The sequence below is a fragment of the Anser cygnoides genome, chromosome 1 (genome assembly GCF_040182565.1).
Source record: "Anser cygnoides isolate HZ-2024a breed goose chromosome 1, Taihu_goose_T2T_genome, whole genome shotgun sequence".
NCBI classification, from domain to species: domain Eukaryota; kingdom Metazoa; phylum Chordata; class Aves; order Anseriformes; family Anatidae; genus Anser; species Anser cygnoides.
The window spans coordinates 212223263-212243938 of NC_089873.1; the positions used below are offsets into that span (position 1 = coordinate 212223263).

General features: G+C 45.6%; 1 protein-coding gene across 1 annotated transcript; it reads left to right on the top strand.

The window, feature by feature from the left end:
* Positions 1 to 1912: 1912 nt before the first annotated feature.
* On the top strand, positions 1913 to 19948 carry RRM1 (ribonucleotide reductase catalytic subunit M1). The gene is made up of 19 exons (XM_066990134.1): positions 1913 to 2048; positions 2893 to 2981; positions 4630 to 4807; positions 5325 to 5425; positions 6041 to 6100; positions 7458 to 7497; positions 8424 to 8586; positions 9173 to 9314; positions 9931 to 10014; positions 10643 to 10804; positions 11290 to 11369; positions 11843 to 12044; positions 13108 to 13257; positions 14197 to 14418; positions 14863 to 14939; positions 15780 to 15915; positions 17186 to 17281; positions 18134 to 18322; positions 18654 to 19948. The coding sequence occupies exons 1-19, from the start codon at positions 2030 to 2032 to the stop codon at positions 18840 to 18842; spliced, it is 2379 nt and encodes a 792-aa protein (XP_066846235.1). The 5' UTR covers positions 1913 to 2029; the 3' UTR covers positions 18843 to 19948.
* The last annotated feature ends 728 nt before the right edge of the window (positions 19949 to 20676 follow it).

The following is a 20676-nucleotide window of genomic DNA, read 5'->3' on the forward strand; positions in this document are numbered from 1 at the left end:
ACCATGAGGGTGGTCAAACACTGGAACAGGCTTCCTAGCAAGGTGGTTGATGCCCCATGCCAGTCAGTGCTCAAGAGAGATTTGGACAATGCCCTCAATAATATGCTTGGTCAGGCAGTTGGACTAGATGGTTTCCAAAGGTCCAAGTGAGCTATCCTATCCTATCCTATCCTATCCTATCCTATCCTATCCTATCCTATCCTATCCTATCCTATCCTATCCTATCCTATCCCATCCCATCCCCATCCTATCCCATCCCATCCCATCCCATCCCATCCCATCCCATCCCATCCCATCCCATCCCATCCCATCCCATCCCATCCCCAAAACTGAGCTGCCAGCTGTTGCATGCCACCAAAGCTGCTGGGCTCTCCCTTGGAGACCCACAGGGTGAGCCTCAGCCGGAGGCCACCTTGCACATCGGGTGATTGCATTCTCATGAGGCAAAACCCGACGCTTCCTGTGCGGTGCTGCGTTCGCCCCAGCTCCCCCTGTCCCGCTCACACAGGCGGAGGCCGCGCTGCTTGGCGCTGTCCCTGTGCGTGGGTGCACCTCTCGGGTGGAGGAGGCCCCACCGCTTCTGTGCGGGGAAGGAAGATGCCATAAATGCTAACTGCAAGATGTTATCATGCCGTGTTAGACAGCTGCTGGTGGCTGCTGGCTCACAAGGCACCCAGAGTACGTTAGCAGAGGAAACGTTGACTTTGGGGGTTGCATTACGCGTATAAACCTCAGCAGTGCTTTGGGCACTTTGAGGCACCGCTGTCCCTGGGTGCTGCCTGGACTCTGGGACACTTTCTGTCCCTCTGTGGGGAAAAATTTCTGCAGATGGGTGTGGTGGTTGCTCACCCTCATGCAGCACGGGGAAGGTGCCGCCTCACCGAGGCTGTCACTCCCGGTGTTTTATGGGCAGCCACAGGCTTTTTGAGATCCCAGAGGGCCTTCCTGCCACGACGTGCCCTTTGCTGTGCTGCCGGCTGTGGCACCTTTACTTGTTGTATGACAGGCTGAAAGAACTGGGCCTGTTTAGCCTGGAGAAGAGAAGACTGAGGGCAGACCTCATCAATGTGTATAAATATCTGAGGGGAGGGTGTCGAGAGGATGGAGCCAGTCTCCTTTCAGTTGTGTCCAGTGACAGGACAAGAGGCAGTGGGCACAAACTGAAGCACAGGAGGTTCTGGCTCAATATGAGGGGGCACTTCTTTACTGGGAGGGTGACAGAGCACTGGAGCAGGCTGACCAGAGAGGCTGTGGAGGCTCCTTCTCTGGAGATATCCAAAACCCGCCTGGCCGCCGTCCTGCGCAATGTGCTCTGGGTGACCCTGCGTGGCAGGGGGATCGGACTGGATGATCTCCAGAGGTCCCTGCCAACCTCGGCCATTCTGTGACTCTGTGAGGGTGGCACGGTGTCCCTGCGCCCTGGCCCTCGGGGTCCCCCAGGGCTGTGTGTCCCAGGGACGGGGTGAGCCCCCTCAGCGCAGGGCTGGGCGGGCGCCACGCCAGGAACCTGCCGGAGGAGCGGTGCTGCGGGCCCCCCTCTCCTCTGGAGAGCCGCACGAAATATTAAATACTATTAAATACTAAATTCTATTAAATACTAAATACTGTTTCTTATCATTATCGCTGCCACTGCTGTAACGCGAATCGCGAAACGAGGCCGTTTCGGCCCTTCGCGGGCCCCGTACGTCGCGCCCTCGCGCGGCCCCTTTCCCGCCCGGGCTGCCGCCGCCATCTTGGAAGCGGGCGAGCGGGCGGCCCTCGCCGGGCGGGTGGCGCTGCCCGGGCCGGGCGGGGAAGGCGGGCGCGGGGAGGGGGCGAGGCGGGGAGGGAGCCGCGCGGGGCGGGAGGCGGCCCCGAGCCCGCGGCGGGGGGGAAAGGGGAGGCGGAGAGCCGCGGTGCCCGGAGTCAAGATGGCGGCGCGGCTTCGGGCGGGGGGGCGGGGCGCTACGGCGGCGCGGCGGGGCCAGCGCGGTTGGCGGGAGCGGGAGGCGCGCAGAGCGATCGCGGCCCCGCAGCCGTTGGAGCCGCCATGCACGTCGTCAAGCGCGGTGAGGGCGGCGGGGGCCGGGGGGGGTCCCCGCGCCTCGGGGGGGCTCCCCCGCGTGAGGGCCGGGAGCTCGGGGCGGCTGCGGGCAGCCCCGGCCCGGCGGCGGCATCGGGGGGCCCGGCCCGGAGCCCCCGGCCCCGCGGTGTCAGCGCCCCGAGGCCGGGGGGGGGCCCGGGCGTGAGGGCTGCGCCCCCTTCCCTGCGCGTCCTGGGGACGGACCCCGGCCCCCGGCTTCTTCTCCTCCTGGGGGAGCGCCGAGCCCCCGGGCGTGTGGGGTGCGTTGTTGTGAAGCCCCCCCCGGCTAGGGGCTGGCTGCGCCTCCTGGGACGGGGGCACGGGGGGAGCTCGCGGGGACCCTTGGGGAGGGCTCGGTCCCCAGAGCCTGGGGCTGGGGCCCCCCCTCTCGCCCAGCGCCCCCCGCTCGCCCCCCCTCGCTCAGCGCCCCCCTCGCCCAGCGCCCCCCTCGCTCAGCGCCCCATCTTTGTGGGGCGGCCCTGAGGATCGGGGTCCTGGTTTCTGCAGAGGTTGGTGCCGGCGGGGTGGGGGTGTCTTGGCCCTGTAGGGTGTCCTCGTGTCCATGAGGAGGTGCGAGCGCCCTGCCTTCCCTTCTGCCCCTGCTCAGAGCGGGGGACCCAGTGCCCAGCATTGACCATGGGCAGCAGGAAGGTGGAGGGCTCGCCACCCTTCCCTTTGGGCCTTAACAGGGAGCCTGGGCGGGTTGTCAGCAGTGATTCCTGCCTCGAAGTCACCGCAGGAGGGTTGGCTCCTTCTGTGAGGTGCTTTGTGCTTAACCAATTCTCTCATCGCAACGGGAACTGATGTCTTTGTTACCTCTTCTCCAACAGATGGGCGCCAGGAGCGCGTCATGTTTGACAAGATCACGTCGCGCATCCAGAAGCTCTGCTATGGGCTGAACGCTGACTTTGTTGATCCCGTGAGTCTGTCCTTTGTCCTGCCCCTGGTGGTGATCTCTGTGAGCAGATGCTGCCTGGTTATTCACCTTGGCAAAAACCAAATGTGGCAGCCTGGGCAGGAACCATTGGCAAATGTATTCAAAACACGTTTCTTCTAATCGTTTGTGTTCTGCGTCTTTTGCTTTGTGGATACAAAATCTGAGACTGCAGTGGGGGAAAGTCTCTGCTTTACCTACTGTAAGCTGCTTTGGGTAGATACCTCAAACAATGTTGAAGTGATTGAGCTTCTTGTGCTTAAAAAGTGTTTGTTGCTCCAACTCATGTTAGGGTAGGTTGCTCACAGTTTCAATCTGTAAAGCTTGAGCAATACTATATAGAAAGTAGATCTTGATCCTCTTAAAACAAGGCACCCTTTCTGTCAGAACTCCCATGTCATTCTAATATCCCTATTTATTTTTTTTTGAGCTCCGTAGGATTTTGGATGCATGTTGATTGCACCTATGCAAGCGTCTCTTTTCGCAGCCTGTGCAGAGGTTGACTCCCTCACGGATCCGTGGATGACTGTGAGATTTTTATGCAGATGTGCAGAACTAGTCTGTTCATTTGGAGTTGCCAGCCTGGGCTCTTCTCTGAGATGCACTGATCAGTTTTCGTGTCTTAAATTGCGACTGTGAAATATGTGACATTCATTCTGTACCAAAAAGTATAGTGCACAAAGTACGCTGCCTTGATCTCAACGACTTAAGTTGATGATGAGGACACAAGCAAGATTCTTAGGCCCCCTGACTTCAAATACCCCAGTCTTAGTAGTGAAACTTATTTTACATGAAGCACTGCATAATTTATTTGGCAGTAGTGTGTAAGATCTTTCTTCCCAGAACTGCGTTTCTCCTTTTGGATGCGGATCTTCTTGTTCCAGGTGCTTTACAAGCCAGTAATGAAAATCGTTAATGTGAAGTGCTTCCTTTCAGAGAATAAAGTTTGAAAATTACAAGTCCTGGTTTTGTGAGGCTGTTGGTGTTTCAAATGTGTGTAGCAGTTAGCACCTTGTTTTTGCAGTGCAGAATATGATCTTTCTTGTAGTGATCAGCATTAATACTTGATAGAAAAGCAGAAACTGCTTTTGAGATGGCAGATACAGAAGTCTTTTCCCAGGAAATGACTGTTAGATGAGGATTAGGTTAAGTCATGAAGCAAAAGGCAGTGTGTCCCTTCCAGGGTTGATTTTTTTTTCTTCTTGCTGCAAAGTTATTTTAAATATAGCACTTATATGTCTCATCAGGCATTTTAAAGTCAAGCTTTATTTGTAGTTTTAAAACTTCCAAGCAAGTAATCTTTTAAACTCTTTTTTTTCCTGAGTTTTGCTGCCACTTTTTTCTAGCCCTTAAGAAAGTATCTGCAGAGAAAAAACTTTTTAACGATTCTAGATTAATGGTTCCTTCTTTCTTTGCTCTTTCCCTGACCTCCCTCCTGCCCAGTATCACTTGTTTTAAAATTTTAGGTGTCAGTACTTCACTGAAAGAACTTAGTGTTTTATTTTATTTTTTTTTTAATTAAACAATGTAAAAGGTACTGCTTATAGTGGAGCATGTCTTATACCCTAAATGGCTGAAATACCAGGATTTTTTTTAACAGCAGATAGCTGATCTGCACGATTTTCCTTTTTAGGCCCAGATCACCATGAAAGTGATTCAAGGGCTGTACAGTGGTGTCACGACAGTGGAACTGGACACACTGGCTGCTGAAACGGCTGCAACCCTGACCACCAAACACCCTGATTACGCTATCCTGGCAGCAAGGATTGCAGTGTCCAATCTGCACAAAGAAACTAAGAAAGTATTCAGTGGTAAGTCTGTTTGGGGGCATTTAGATAGCAATTAGTCAGAAAGGGAGTAGGAGTTGTAGAGGATATAAATATGGAAATCTTTCTTAAGCAGAAGGTACTAAGTACCCAGGCTAACTAAAAATGCCATGGAGATGGAAAACATGAGTTTTATGTGTCACTAGGAAAGTGAAATTGCCTCTTCTGCAAAAAATAGATTTCACTTAAATAGATTGATGATTTATTTCGTTATAAATAGATTGATTAAAAATGTAACTGAAATTAGGATGTACCCACTCTTTCTCATTTATTGCATATTACAAATTCTATAAAAAACGTCATAAGGCAAGTGTGTTTTTAAGGTTAGCAGATTAGTAATATCATTGAGCACATAGAAGAAAAGTTGTATCTCTGTAGAGCTGGAAGGGATTATTTTTGTGGATGGGTAGTCCTCCTGTTAAATCTTTGAAAACAAATGATATATATATATATATATATAGCTCTGTGGATGTACTTCTTTTTAAACCTGTTTCTGTTGTAGATGTGATGGATGACCTTTACAACTACGTAAACCCTCACAATGGGAAGCACTCACCAATGATCTCTAAAGAAACGCTAGACATAGTTCTGGCCAACAAAGATGTATGTAACATTTTTCCAGTTTTGAAAATTCAGTGAACTAGTTAAGATGATTTTTTTTTCTTAAGTAAGCCATTTGTTTTAGGACAAGAAGCCAATACAGAAATGGGTACAGCTGATAACTTCTCTCTTCTGGAGAGTTTAAAAGAAGGTGTAGGAATTTCCTTCATGTAAGGACATTTTATTAAATGTCTTCATAGTCACGAACAGCCCAATTAATTCGTTTGGGGAAAAGGACTTTTCAATGTAGCAATCTGTTTTGTACGCACAGAAGGGAGAGAAGAGGTTTGGTATCTGATTTCATGTTGTTCCAGGCTTGCGTTCTTAAGGGGAAGTCGAATTCTCATTTTGATTATATCTTGTGTTTCTCGGTGTCTAGTTAAAGACTTCAGTAAAATGTTGCCAAGAATTGTGCACTGTACTTGGAAAAAAATTCTTAACACTGCATTTGTTGTTTCAGCCTCAGTGTTCTTCCCTGTTTTATTCACGACGATCTGTCTGAATAATCTGTTTCACTACATTTTTGAGGCCAGAAATACCAATATCAGCATTATATCTGAATGTGAAGCCCCCAAAATCGGAATGTAAATGTAAATTTTTCTCTTTATTTCCTCTCAGCGCCTGAATTCTGCTATTATCTATGACAGAGACTTCTCCTACAACTATTTTGGTTTTAAGGTAAAAGACACATTATTCATGATAACATCAAAAAAAACAGTCTTAGGTGTTCTGGAGCTGGGTCTGTTGGGAGGGATGGGAATCCTTGCAAGATCATTAGATTTGAACACGAAGGGCACTGGAAGTAGCTTGGGCATTAGTGGGTTGGTGAAAACAAAGCACCTGCACAAAGCTGTTGCCTAACTTCATGAATCATGTACTTTCTTCTTGGCTGTGCTCTGTTCCCTTGGCTGCTATAATATTTTAACTGTTAGGTCCAAGTTTTTTGCAGCAGATAGTGCTGAATGTTGTTGGAAACTTCCCAGCTCATGCCATTCCTCAAGGAAATAATCTAATTCTTAATAACCCAAAAAAGGGATTTTTGTTTTTCGCCATTGTTCTGTGTAACAGTTGTTCTCGTTAGTGTCAGCCCACGTGTTTGTCTTCTTCTATGCTGCTGGAACATCTCCCCCACAACCGGTCCAGTCTACTATGCCCCCACCATCTGCTCCTCCTGCTCCCCTCATAACGTGCTGTTCTTTGCCCAATTGTTTTAGGGTACGATGCGGTGGGCCTTCTGTAGGGTTAGCTGGAGAGTATTTGGCTTCTCCATAGCACTGGGTACCTGATAGTTCGTTGGCCTTGATGAATCTCTAGAAGAACTGGTGATCTTTGTGTAGAATTATGTCCAGGAGATTCTTCCACTAGCACGTGATTTGGTACTTTGAGGTGTGGGGGAAGCAGGCTGCAATGAGGAAACAACTCAGGCGTGTAGCAGCTGGTGAAGCAGCATAGGCAGGGACGGAGAGAAGGGACCTTGAAAAGGGGCGTGTGTGTGCTTCTGTACGTGTATAGATATGCAATGCCTGACATTCCCTCATGTGATTACTGCTGTAATTCTTCAGGCACAAGCTTAAAAGGCATCTGCTCAAACTGTAGGGGCTTACCATATGTGCCATTTGGTGCGTTCATCACCCGGCACAGCAGATTGTGATACAGGTTGTCTAGAAAGCATTATCATAGTATAATTAATAATACTGAGAGGTGGCATCGTGCAGAACAAGCCCTTCCTTGCCGTCTAGCCTCAGTTCACTGCGGATTGAAAGGCGGTGTTGAACCTTACTGCTCCATGCTACATAATCCACTCCATAATCCAAAGCATAGCGTTGGAATCTTATAGTGGACTTCTGGTTTTGGTTATTAGTCACTTAACGTCCTTTGTCGTTAACAAGATGAGGAGTTGAGTGCAGGGTTGCTGCCTCTGTTGAAACCTGGGTTAAGGAGCATGAAGATGGGTGAGGTTGGAGCTTTCTGTATTAACAGGATTTTTTAAATTGAAATTTGAATGACTGCTAAAATGCACTCTATCTTTTTAAAGACTTTAGAACGCTCCTACTTGCTGAAAATCAACTCAAAAGGTAAGAACCGTCTCTGTCAATTTAAAGTATTATTTAAAAATCAAGGCCATGGCTCAGAGCAAGGGTTGAGGAGGCAGATAGGCTACCTCGTAGAGCAGTCCAGCAAAACCATTGAGTACTGGCTTAAAAAAGATAGCAGTCAAGTGGCATGTTCGTAGTAGGTGTTCTCTGTACACGTGCAGCATCTCCTCTTAGCTGAGAGTCTAGTGTCTGTGTGGTGGCATTGGTGTGCTTACATGAACAACAGCTGATCACTAAGAGCAGCACTGTGGCAAGTTTACCTGGGTGTTCCAGATAATGTCTGTGACCTGGGCACAGGTGCTTCACCTGTCTTACAGAGACCCTAGTGCTTTGAAAGCTGCCTCTTACCTGGAGCGTAGAAGATGAAGGATTTTTTTGTCTGACAGCCTGTTCCATAATGCTAGGCACTTTGTAATAAATTTAACTTAGAGCTACTGTGCTACTGCCAGTTATTGCAGGCCTTTAGCCTGAAAATCCTAGGACACAGAAGAGTGAGAGGTTAATTATAATGCCATATAGAGAGTAATTGGATGCTGGATTGCATATTGGATTGTGTTTTAACTCTTAACACTGTTCTTTTTCCTCGTGAGTACAGCTGAGCACTGGATCAGGTTGTTGAGAGGGGTTATCCAGTCCCAGTCCTAGAGTTTTTCAAGACCTGACTGGATAAAGTCCTGAGCAAACTGGTCCAGTCCTCTTAGCTGACTCTTCTTTGAGCAGAAGATTGTGCTAGAGGCTTCCCGAGGTTCCTTCCAACCTGAACTATTCTGCGATTCTGTGGAAACTCTGTCTCTCAAGTGGCCCATTGCACATTGTATCTTATTACCACCACCTCTACTTCTGTCTGCACTAATTGTAAACATCACATTGACATTATTTTCTTCCTTTTGCTTTTTTGTGTCTAGTTGCCGAGCGTCCTCAACATATGTTGATGAGGGTGTCTGTGGGAATCCACAAAAATGACATTGATGCCGCAATCGAAACTTACAATCTTCTGTCTGAAAGGTGGTTTACCCATGCCTCACCCACGTTATTCAACGCGGGCACCAACCGGCCCCAGCTTTCCAGGTACCTGTGGCTTTCAAGCATGCTTAATGCATAACTGGAGGAAGATGAGGTTTTGGTGATTGGATCTGTCCAAATGAAGTGCTGTCACGTCTTCTAAATCTAGTAGCTGTGTTTCTGTGATTGTTCTATGAAGTTTTGAGAAGCTGTTGTCAAATTAAACTTGGTATCTAGTGTAGTCTTTGGGGAGAAAACAGATGTGTCAGTAAGCTTCTCAAGCTAATGGAAGTGGCTGTCTTCTATTTCAGAGCTGCTGACATACAGTCTTTTGTAGATAAAAAATGACTCCTGGTAATTGTTTTTTTTCAATATGCTAAAGGTAGCAAGCATAACTGTTGTGAAGTAGATCCGATTTTAAAAACGGTTTGCTTTGATAACAGAGGTGTCAGTAATACAACTATTGTTTGTGATGTTTTCTAAAACTATCCTTTATTCCACTATGCAGTCTATGGTTTTGCCTCATTTTTTGCTTGGCATAGCATGTTAAATATACAGTGTTTGCCATTGTTTTTCTGCAGCCCTTGTAAAATACTTAGTGTTTTTTAATTTTTTTAATTCTTTTTATGCTAAAGCTGTTTGTTTTCACTAGTTGCTTCCTGCTGTGCATGAAGGATGACAGCATTGAGGGAATCTATGACACTCTCAAACAGTGTGCACTGATCTCAAAGTCTGCTGGTGGGATTGGCCTTGCTGTGAGCTGTATCCGAGCCACGGGCAGCTATATTGCTGGGGTGAGTATGCAGGCGGTGTACCCGGCAGAGAATAACCTTCTGGGTTCAGGAAATGTCTGTACTTCAGTTGCCAGATCAGCACCGCTTCTACCAGCGCTGCTGTCAGTTTAACACAGCAGTTAGTCCAGCTCTGTAGTCCTTCCTTTGAGTATGCCCTGAAACGAGAAGGTTGGTTTTCCTTGGTTTCCTAATACAAGTCCTTCCAAAAAGTGGATCGGATCTCATTCCAGTGTTTGATCAGACAATTCCAACTTATATCAGCAGCCTACAGGCTAATGCGTTGGCTCTTTTCCTTTTTGTAAGTTTAATTGCTTAAGATGATCTGTGGATGCATGTGTTTATTTATTCCTTTTTGTCACCATGTATGTAACCTCTGCAAGCCTTTAGATTGTATTATGTCGAGGAATTAAGTTCAGATGGTGCATTTTTTACTTCAAAAAAAGAGGAGTGTGAGGGAGGATGGTGGTGCTACCAAAGCACTGATCGAGGTGGTCAGGTGCTAGCTTTCAGGATGAGTTTGTCTGACTGCTGAAAGACACAGAGCCATACAGAAATGTAGGCCCAGCTCTTCAGGCAGTCGTTTTTCAGTAACAACAATTTTCCTGTGCCTGTGCAGACAAATGGAAATTCTAATGGACTTGTTCCAATGCTGAGAGTCTACAACAACACTGCTCGCTACGTGGATCAAGGCGGTAACAAGGTATTGGCTTAGCATTAAACTGGGGTGAAGGGGTTGACCCAGGTCAGAAGGAGACCACATCTGCGAAAGGTTGAACCAGTAACATCAACGTGGTGGTAGGTGACGTGAAATTACAAAAAGATTTTTTTCCCTTGTTTCTAGTTTGGTGTTCTCCATTCACTATGCATTTTATTGTGTAGGTATACTTCTGCTGTATGGTATCTATCTGCTGTATGATACGTACACGTTAGTTCAGCCTCTTGCAGTGGTTATCAGTCACTCTTTGTATGCCCTGTATTGAATTAAGGTGTAAGACTGTAGAAAGATTTTTGTTCTGTATCCTTTATATTCAAATAGTCCAGAGGTCAGTGGAGGCATGACTTAATGCGTAAATCTAAGACTTGTCAAGCTCCTATTGACACAGAAGGTATTTTTAGTGTGGGATCATTTTTATTAAGAATCTGGAGCTAGCAGCATGACCTAGTTCCAGTGAGAGCAAGAGTAATACGAAAAAGGATATTGAAATTACCTTAACAAGACTATAAAACTAAGTTCTAGTTAGTTTAGGGTATTGTGTTCAGTCAGCAGCAGTGTGGGAGATATTTTTGAGGGCCCTTTGTTCTGATCCTGACTATATTTTATGTATCAGAGACCTGGAGCTTTTGCCATCTACCTGGAGCCTTGGCATCTGGACATCTTTGAGTTTCTTGACTTAAAGAAGAACACTGGGAAAGAAGAGCAGCGTGCCAGAGACCTTTTCTTTGCCCTCTGGATTCCTGATCTCTTCATGAAGAGAGTTGAAACCAACCAGGTAAGAAACTTGATTGGTGCGGGAGAGGTCTGTTAATGGAGAAGCGTGGAGTTCACAAGTGTTGTGGAGCGGGCTTCCTAGCGGCAGAGGAACTTGCCTTCTATGATGCTTTGCTTCACAGTTTAATCTTGCAGCCCATGACTGATATACTATTATGCTAAATTCTTAGTCTGGAGTACCCTGAAAGCATCAAAGTCTTCTCAGTAAATTGATCTTTGTGTGAGTGCTTGAAAACGGGTTATATCTTAATAATTAGTCTTTTCAGAATTTAAAAAGCGGTTTGATCATAAATATTCATATAATTGAATTTTAAATAAATCATACTACTCAAACACCTTCCCCATGTCTGCTGGAAGAGTTGGTTCCTACTTTTTCAGGATGGGAACTGTGAGGTTTTTGTGTTTCTGTTTACAACAGGATCTGCTGATGAATGCTGTTAATTAGCAGATTTTCTCTGAGTATTTTTTTTTTCTTCTTTCTTACAGGACTGGTCGTTAATGTGTCCAAATGAGTGTCCTGGCCTAGATGAGGTGTGGGGAGAGGAATTTGAGAAACTATATGAGAGGTAAGAAAAGTGGCAGACATCCATTTATGGAACTGCCCTTGTGAGGTATACGGGAGCCAAGGCACAGGTTTGTGGTGTTGGCTTCTAAGTGATCACTGAGTTGAGTTATCAGGTTGATGAATGGACAAAGACCGGGATGTCTGCTTACCGTTTGCTTCAAACTGCATCTTAATATAGAACTACGTATGAAAGATTATTTTAGAGGAAAATTCTGAAATGATTCCTGCTTAAAGCAGTTGGTGGCTTTGTTTTGAGCTAGTTGTGTAGGGTGCTGTAGTGAAAGCTTTCTATTTCCTTTACACATGAATAGTCCCGGTACCTTGCTGTTAATGCTGTCCTGCTAATTCAGAATTCACACGGTTCAGAAGTGAATGGGGTCTTGCCCTCCTGGGAACCTGGTGTTAAGAATGATTGATTCCAGTGCTGTTTCTGGAGAGTCTGGGAGTTGATAAGCAACATGTGCCCTGTTGCAGTTACGAGAAGCAAGGCCGTGTCCGCAGAGTGGTGAAGGCCCAGCAGCTCTGGTACGCCATCATCGAATCCCAGACAGAGACTGGCACACCTTACATGCTGTACAAGGACTCTTGCAACCGGAAGAGCAATCAGCAGAACTTGGGGACCATCAAATGCAGCAATCTGTGTACAGAAATAGTGGAGTATACCAGCAAAGATGAGGTGAGTGGAGACAAGGAACTTGCAATATTTAGGAAAGGTGTGACTGTGCCTGCGTAGCTTTTTAGGGTATGTCTGACTTTTAGCTGGGGAAGGGAACAAGTAGCTAAGAAAATTATGAGGATTTTTTGACTTGAGTGCTTACAGCACTTCCACTAAGTCTGTGTGTGGCGGTTTCCCTTCCTTTCCAACTCCTGTGGAGGATTTGGTATAAAAGAAGATACCCATCAAAGCAAAACTCTGGCACCTTGATAGAGAAGTGAGCTCTTTGGCTTCTAGGAAGCTGATATAAGCATCTTTTATGCTAAAGGTTTAGTGAAACCATACCTCTCTAACCTCCAGACTTGCAGTTCAGTCATAATTCTCCCTTGAGTTCCCTGTGTCATTTAGGTGCTCTACAGATGTACTATGTTTGGATTGCAGCATTGGTAACAAAAGTGAAGAAAGAACATGGAAATGAGTTAGTGCTAATACAGCATGGCACATTTTGAGTGCAAAAAAGCTCTTGAGACTGTTAAAACTGAAAGAATCAATTTCTACTGCCTGAGACAGTAGTGGTTACGCTCCTTGACATACTCATAAAATCCTGAGTATTCTAGAGGAGACGGAGCCATCTTGCCTGTCTGCGCTGCACAAGAAACCTTAGCCAACTTGTTTCAGTTCTCCTGGGTCTGGAAATAATGTGAGTGTTAAAAAATAATGAAAATAATGCCCTAATATATCCTGGATCTAATGGAAATCAGTTGCTGATTCTGATAATACAAGAAGTGGTAAGGCCTAGTTTCTGGAAGGGAAGCTTACATGCAGCAGGACTGACGAGGCCAGAGAACTGAATTTTTATGGTGATACTGATATCTACTATACCTTTTTCAGTGGTTGTTATCCTTTTTTCAGCTTGTAAAAAAAGCATAGAAATGAAGAGTGTATTTTTCCATCCTTTTAGCTTGCTTGGTTCTTTGTTCCTGTGTAGTTTGGATAGAGAGCATGCTCTGGGATTGAGAGTGTGTGTATTTTGCATGGGGTGTTGGCTGGCATGACCGTTTCCACTGTGTTTTTTTTTCCACAGGTTGCAGTTTGTAATTTGGCCTCTATAGCCCTGAATATGTATGTCACTTCAGAGCACACATATGATTTCAAGAAGCTAGCTGAAGTCACTAAAGTTATTGTCCGAAACCTGAACAAAATCATTGATATCAACTACTACCCTGTGCCAGAGGTGAGTGCTGTGCTGCGCTGCCCTGCGGCTGAAGGCGTGCCACGAGTCTGGTGACAAAGCGCCTGTTGTTCTCTAGCAATCCCAGTTCAGTCTTGGGCAGAAGGATTCAGTGAGGGGTTTTGTAAACCTGTTTAGGCTAATAGTTGGGAGTTTTGTTAACTAACCGTTTGCAGATGTGACCTGTTGTTAGTGGCTTCTTAAGCTTCAACCTGGAGTGGTTCCTTAGCGAAGCAGTTGAAGAAAAATCCTCCCCTTGAGATGGTTCGGCAGTTGGATTTCTTTTCACGTGAGTGGATTTCCACAAAGCACAGAACAGCACTAGACACAGAGTGGAAAGCAGAACAGAGAGAATGATCGTGGAAAGATACCAAAAAGGTGTAACTCAATCTTGAATTGTTGGCTTTGTGCATTTTTTGTAGAGTGTACACGCATTTTTCTGGAAAGAAATTGGAGAAAGTGTTGGAATTGTTGAAGGGGAATGGGAGCAAAGTTGTTTGCATTGCAACAACACCACAAGGCAAGCAGCAGAGGAGGAAATAAGCAAATACTCAAAGTTTGAGGCCAAACCTAATGAGGATTAGTTTTTTCAAGCATGTACAACTAGAATGCTCGAGTTCAAATGTCTTCGTGGCCTTGTTTTTCAAGAAGTGTTTAGTGTTCAGTTCTAAACCCTGCTTCCCTTTGTGTGTCAAGTTGAGCAATTAGAATTAGTGATCACTTCAAACACACTTAATGTTGGTCCTCAAATTTGTGCCCTACAAAATAGCAAACAGTGGGAAATTGAACAGAACTGGAAGCTGAGATGTTGCAGCAGAATAAAAATTAAGTCAGAGGTAGACAGTCTTATTTCCTTCCAGAGGTCCTTTCCAGTTCAACTTATTCTATAATTCTGTGTAGCACTGCTGAAGTAATTATTCTTGTTGCTTGAATGCTGTGCAGGCTGAACGCTCCAACAGACGCCATCGTCCCATTGGCATTGGTGTGCAGGGTCTGGCAGATGCCTTCATTTTGATGAGATACCCCTTTGAAAGTCCGGAGGCCCAGCGCTTGAACCAGCAGATTTTTGAGACCATTTATTATGGTGCTTTGGAAGCCAGCTGTGAACTTGCCGAGGAGCAAGGACCATATGAAACATACGAGGGTTCTCCTGTCAGCAAAGGAGTAAGTACCAGGAACTGTCTTGTGTCAGGGACAGATCTATGAAAAGCAAGTAATGTGGTTGTGCCTGGTCTTTGATACAGGAGGAGTATGACTGAAACATGTTATGGTAATAATATCATATTAATAATATCATATGCTGATAATATTGCAGCAGTGCAAAGGATGCTAGAGTTTCTTCCATCATTTGACTTTTTAAGTGCATTAAGAAATATATAATCTAAACTGAGGTGCAGAGAACAATAAAAGGAAGATTCAGCTTGTACTGGCTGGCCCCTTTAGCATGATTAAAACATCGGGTGTTTATAAGATTATGGTACAGGAGCTTGGCTGAGGCTCAACTGTAGTGGATAGTTAACAGGAATAACAGGTCTATTTGTAATATGATGTATAAAATCTGGAGAAAAGAGCACCCTATCTAATTTGTAACACTCTTGTTTTCTTCAGATTCTTCAGTATGACATGTGGAATGTCACCCCGTCTGATCTTTGGGACTGGAAGGCTTTAAAGGAGAAGATTGCTAAGTGAGTATTCCTGCACAGTTTGTATTAAATGTAAATTGCATTTGTTATGTTATGACTGATTTGAAAACAAAAGACGTCACACACAAAAATGGCCCTGTTTTCTTTTATTTTTTCCCCCTCAGTAGATCTTTCTTCAGATCTCTTTTGTAGATGGTTTTCTTTGTTTTTTATTCTTACATGCCAAGTGAGTCCATCCCATAGACTCTGTTTTAGCTGAGCTCTTGTTTCATCTTGGATGCATCAGCCAAATGGTTTGTGTTCCAGTTAAACAAATGTAGTGGTGAGACAGAGTCAGCCAGGCTTGGAAGCTGTTTCCTCAGCTGACAGGGCAAAGCAGCTGAGCCTTGAATGTCCTGAAGACAGCAACTGTTGAAGTGTGAAGTCACTGTAATGAATTTATTCAGTTTGCATGGGTTTAGTTTTCAAATGTAGTAAATCTGTCTGCCGTCTTGCGTATGGGGAGGCTTTTTATGGGCTGCTTGTTTTGTTTTTGCCTGAGCACTGCAGAGTTGTGTGCCTGACAGATTTTTTTTCTATGCCCCCTTTCCCATGACTAAATAATTTGGAAAAGCCTGGTTAAAGATGAAAATAGCAAAGACTTGAGTTAAGCTTCTTTATTGACCCACATTGCAAGCTTAGTGGAACTTCTGTTTTTTTACTTCAGCTAGTGAGAGATTTTTCAGGTTATCTCAGGAAGTAAGATTTCTGTATGTGTGAGCTGAGAGTTCCTTCTTTGGCTCTCTTAGCTCTGTGCAGACAGTCTATAAACTATTATTCTCAGGTCTTCTCTGTGTTGTCTCACTTGGTTGAAACTTTCCAACTCTTGACTATGATTGCTAGGTATGGTGTCAGAAACAGCCTTCTCATTTCTCCCATGCCAACTGCTTCTACTGCTCAGATCTTGGGCAATAACGAATCCATTGAGCCCTACACCAGTAACATCTACACGCGCAGAGTCCTTTCAGGAGAGTTTCAGGTAAGCACTTGAAGCAGGTGTGGAAAAGAGCTTTTTTATAGTCTTACTTTTGATAACTTTCACTGTTTAGAACGACAAGATGGACGCTGCGCGCTTGATTACTTCATTCAGTTGGATGTTTATGTTGAAGGCCAGAATTGTTGAGGAAAACATCTAACCAGCGTGTCTGTACTGTTTTTACTGCCAGGGAATATGCAAAATTTTAAAGAAGTGCTACTCTTCTCTGTAAAACAACAAACAAACAAAAAACACAGCACTCTGTAAGACCTTGACGTTGCCTGCAGGAATATTTGCTAATGATTAGTGAAATTAATGAAGATAAATGCATGCTCTGGGAAGAGTAACTGAGACCACAGTGCTGTTTTGCGCAGTTCGGAGGAAAGAGCTGTATGTAAAGCACTGAACAGATTTGTGAAGAGGCTATGTGAAAGCTGTACAGATGCAGAGGTATCTGTCGTGTGAAAGAGTATGTAAGAATTTGAGTTCTGGAGGCTGGAGTTAACAAAGAGCTCAAGGTGGGACAGAGGCAACACGTAACTGTTTGGGAGGTCCGGTCTGTCCCCCTGGGGAGTCCCCTCATCAAAGCACTCCATTTCCTCCTGAGAGCAGGATCAAATCAGGCCCGTGTGGTCAGAACAGCAGGTTTATTATCCTGCTCGGCTGTGTGGGTCAGGTGCAGGGCTGCTAGACAAGTACCCCCAAACAGTTCCAGCAAGCAAAAGTTCGTTGTTGTTTTCCTCTCAAATAAACAGCCTGCACATGTTTTGTTCTTTGCCCTTCTGACCCCAGTCTTGCTGATTTTTTACACCCTTATTTAGTAATTCAGGTTGTTGTCAGTAGCCCTGGTAAGCCAAGACCTCTCATTTTCATATCTTTTGCTGTTCCTCACGCAGGGGAGTTCCATACGCTCTCCTTTCACATCTGTTACGTCCGGTAGCTTCTCCCATTACTGCCTTACTAGTTTAGCTCCAGCCTGGGGTCAGCCAAGCATTGCAGACAGCCTTCTGTTGTCAGCAGGGGCCAGCAGCTTCTCACATTTGTTACCTGTTATTTTAACTTCAGGCCTAGTTTGGCTATTTGCATGCACACCTCAATGCTAACTGAAAAATGAAAGTTCGGCAGTACTGAACAAGGTCTTGTTTAACTATTTAAGACCGTGCGTGTTGGTGTGGATTTCCCTCCTTTAGGAGGTGTATCTGCGCTGTAAGGCAGGGCGTGCACCTTCTCAGAATATACAGTGCTTCTATTCTTTGGCCTTTGCTCTTTACAGGTTGTGAATCCGCACTTGTTGAAAGATCTCACAGAGAGGGGCCTGTGGAATGAGGAGATGAAAAACCAAATCATCGCCCACAATGGCTCTATCCAGGTATGCATGTGAAGCTAGGAGAATGGCACTGGGATTCCCGCCTGTCTGAGCAGTGCTGGCTGGCTGGGGGCTCATTTCCACGCAGTGGTTTTGAGGTCTGCTGTATGTGAGTGACTCAGCTAACCTGGGGAAGAAAAGCTACAGTTTGGAGCATTTCTATTAGAAATACGAGGGAATGTGTCTCATCTCAGTGGTAATTTGTTCCTGCTGGAGCCTGCCCATGTAATAGGAAATTCCAAGGGAAATATGCTACTTATTATTACTAGAACAAGTACAGAGTTGGGCTGCTTTACTTCACGCAGATTCTGCAGATGTTTGGATTCCCATTTGTCGTAGAGATTGTAAGGGGGTAATTATGTAGCAGGGAGTTGGCTTAAGACAGGAGCCAAGTATATGACATCCAGGTCTGGAAGGTGTGTGTAGAAGAGTTTGTGTGGGATGAATCATTTATGCTCTGGCGTTTGAAATGTTGCTGTGACTGTTGTGCTTGGAGTCATGCATCCTAAAAAAAAAAGTGCATCCTACTTGTCATGAAGTGTGGAGGGTACTAGCTGCTGGATTGCTTTTTGTAACACCTCACAACTATTTAGGACAAAACATTAATGTCCTATTTGGAAACTTTTTCCCCCCCTCAAATTCCCCAGAATAAACCATCCTGTTAGAGCAAGTAATGTTTCTTTATGCTTGGGTGCTTTCAGATGCAGGATATTTGGGTTCAGTGATGGAGTTCAGGTGCAAGAAGCCTTAGTTCTAGTCTGATGAAATCAGCAATTCTTGAAGACTTTGTATAATGTGAACGTTTCGGCAGTCGCTGGTTACACTACATTGGAAAACTCTTCCTGTTTCTTTTAGAATATATCTGAGATTCCTGATGACTTGAAGCAACTCTATAAGACAGTGTGGGAGATCTCCCAGAAAACTATCCTCAAGATGGCAGCAGACCGAGGAGCTTTCATTGATCAGAGCCAGTCTCTCAACATCCACATCGCAGAACCCAACTATGGCAAACTGACCAGCATGCATTTCTATGGGTGGAAACAGGTATCTGAGAGGGGCAGGGTGGGGGGCTTGTTCGGAACAGATAGCAAATAGGGTTTGATAAGTTCTTTCATGAGAAGTTGGTCTTGCTGATTCTTAGAAGGGTAAACAGCCATCTCCTTCCAAGAATCCAGTATTACTACTGGAATATCTCTCTTGAGCAATAAAGCCGCGGATGCCTGTGGCATTGCTCCCATTAACTGTGGCTACCAGACATCCCTGTGAGGCAAGTACAGCGGTGTGGCCCAAGGAAGGTCAGTTCCAGCAGTTCAGAGTTCGGCTGTGTTGCATGCCAGCCCATTCCAGGTCTTACATTCCTGCTTTTGCTCTGCAGGGTCTGAAGACGGGCATGTACTACCTAAGGACAAAGCCAGCTGCTAACCCCATCCAGTTCACGTTGAACAAAGAGAAGCTCAGGGAGCGGGAGAAGGCCTCCAAGGAAGAGGAAGAGAAGGAAAGGAATAAAGCAGCCATGGTGTGCTCCCTGGAGAACCGGGATGAGTGTATGATGTGTGGCTCCTAACAGGTCAGCCCTGCAGTGCCAGCAAAGCCATTCCACCTGGTGTGATTCCTTCTAAGATAGGCGCATCTAGTATAACATCAGGATGTAGGGGCTTGCTGGAACCGTGGCAAGAGGGGGGATCACTGTAGTGTATTGTAGCTTCCCCATCCTTGGATTGGGGGTTGGTGCACAGGTTGGTGCATGGATAGAATGCATAAGAAGTTTGTATATTGCTTTTGTAGCTGGGCTTACAGGAAACTTAGGTGCTCTTGCATGGTCTTACGTTGAACCTTATAGGTAGGACGCTTCCTGAACAGATGGGGAAAGTTCTAATGCCACTTACCTTAAAGGTCTGTCCTTGGGACTTCAGATAATTGTTTTCATTTACTAAAGGCTCTCACTTGTGTCTTCAGAGAACGAAGTGGACCTGACTGCTATGGTCTCCTTTGCTGTGATAAGACAGCAGGAAAATAGCCCTAGGGTAGCTGTGTTGTACGCCTGCTCTGCAGGCTGTCGTGGCAAAAGAGCAGTTTACGTTAGGCTTATAAAGATGGTGTGTTCACATCTGCCAGGCCCTTCTCCCACCGTTTCTTGCTCTCCTTGTGCCTTCCTCTTCCCTTTCCAAAAATATTTTTGAAGGTGCAGAATGGCGGTGGGTGCCTTACCACCTGGAGACTATTTCCTCCATCCAGCCTGACAGGATGGAGCATTGCTCTTGTGTTAAGTCCTCCTTTTTGTCTCTGACCAGGAAATGGCAGAACTGCTGCAGTGTGTTCTGTTCTGTGTTAAAAACCCACTCTAATTTATCATTTGGTTTACTCGTCATAGAATTCTATGCTGTCCAAGTGCACACACCATCTTTTTTGAAGAGTTGCATTTATCCACCCCAGCTAGTTATTCAAACTTTTAGAAATGTGTTTTTACTTCTCTGTGTACTTAATCCCCTGCTCTAATGCGATGGGGCTTCATCACCCAGTTCTTAAATATTTATTGAATTCATGTACCGTACAACTAACCCGTTAATCCAGCCAAACTCAATAAAATGTGGAATGTCAGAGGAATGAACAGTGGTATCTGGGGAACACTTTTTTTTTTGTTTTTATTAAAAGTGAACTGTAGCAGCTGGAGACTTGAGCCTTGTTTGTGAGTCCTGCACTTACTGCACACAGTTCCACGTACAGAACCGCCTGCAGGTTGTTGGTAATACGGGGCATGTGAGCAGAATCCTCTATTTGCTGGGGCAACACTGCTTAACTCAGTAGGGCATCTGTTTATCTGTGTCACTTTGCAGATCTGGGCGAAAAGTAAACACAAGCGAGGGTCTGAAATAATCATAGAATCACAGAATGGCTCGGGTTGGAAGGGACCTCAAGGATCATCCAGTTCCAGCCCCTCTGCCATGGGCAGGGACACCTCCCACCAGATCAGGTTGCTCAGGGCCTCGTCCAACCTGGCCTTGAGCACCTCCAGGGATGGGGCATCCACAGCTTCTCTGGGCAACCTGTGCCAGTGCCTCACCACCCTCTGAGTGAAGAATTTCCTCCTAACCTCTCATCTAAATCTGCCCTTCTTTTAGTTTAAAACCATTCCCCCTAGTCCTGTAGTTATTTGACTGAGCAAAGAGTCGTTCTCCATCTTTTTTATAAGTCCATTTTAAGTACTGAAAAGCCGCAATGAGGTCACCCAGGAGCTTTCTCTTCTTGAGGCTGAACGTCCCCAGCTCTCTCAGCCTTTCTTCGTAGGAGAGGTGCTCCAGACCTCATCAATTTTGTGGCCCTCCTCTTGACCTGTTCTAACATGTCTGTGTTTCAGTAATGTGCAGGGCAGGTAGGCTGAGTTCACGGCAGATTTGTAA

Bases quoted from the DNA above. Each gene is read 5' to 3' on its own strand.
- RRM1 (XM_066990134.1), top strand. The intron at 8,587-9,172 runs GTACCTGTGGCT...TGTTTTCACTAG, and splicing joins AACCGGCCCCAGCTTTCCAG to TTGCTTCCTGCTGTGCATGA. The intron at 11,370-11,842 runs GTAAGAAAAGTG...GCCCTGTTGCAG, and splicing joins TTTGAGAAACTATATGAGAG to TTACGAGAAGCAAGGCCGTG.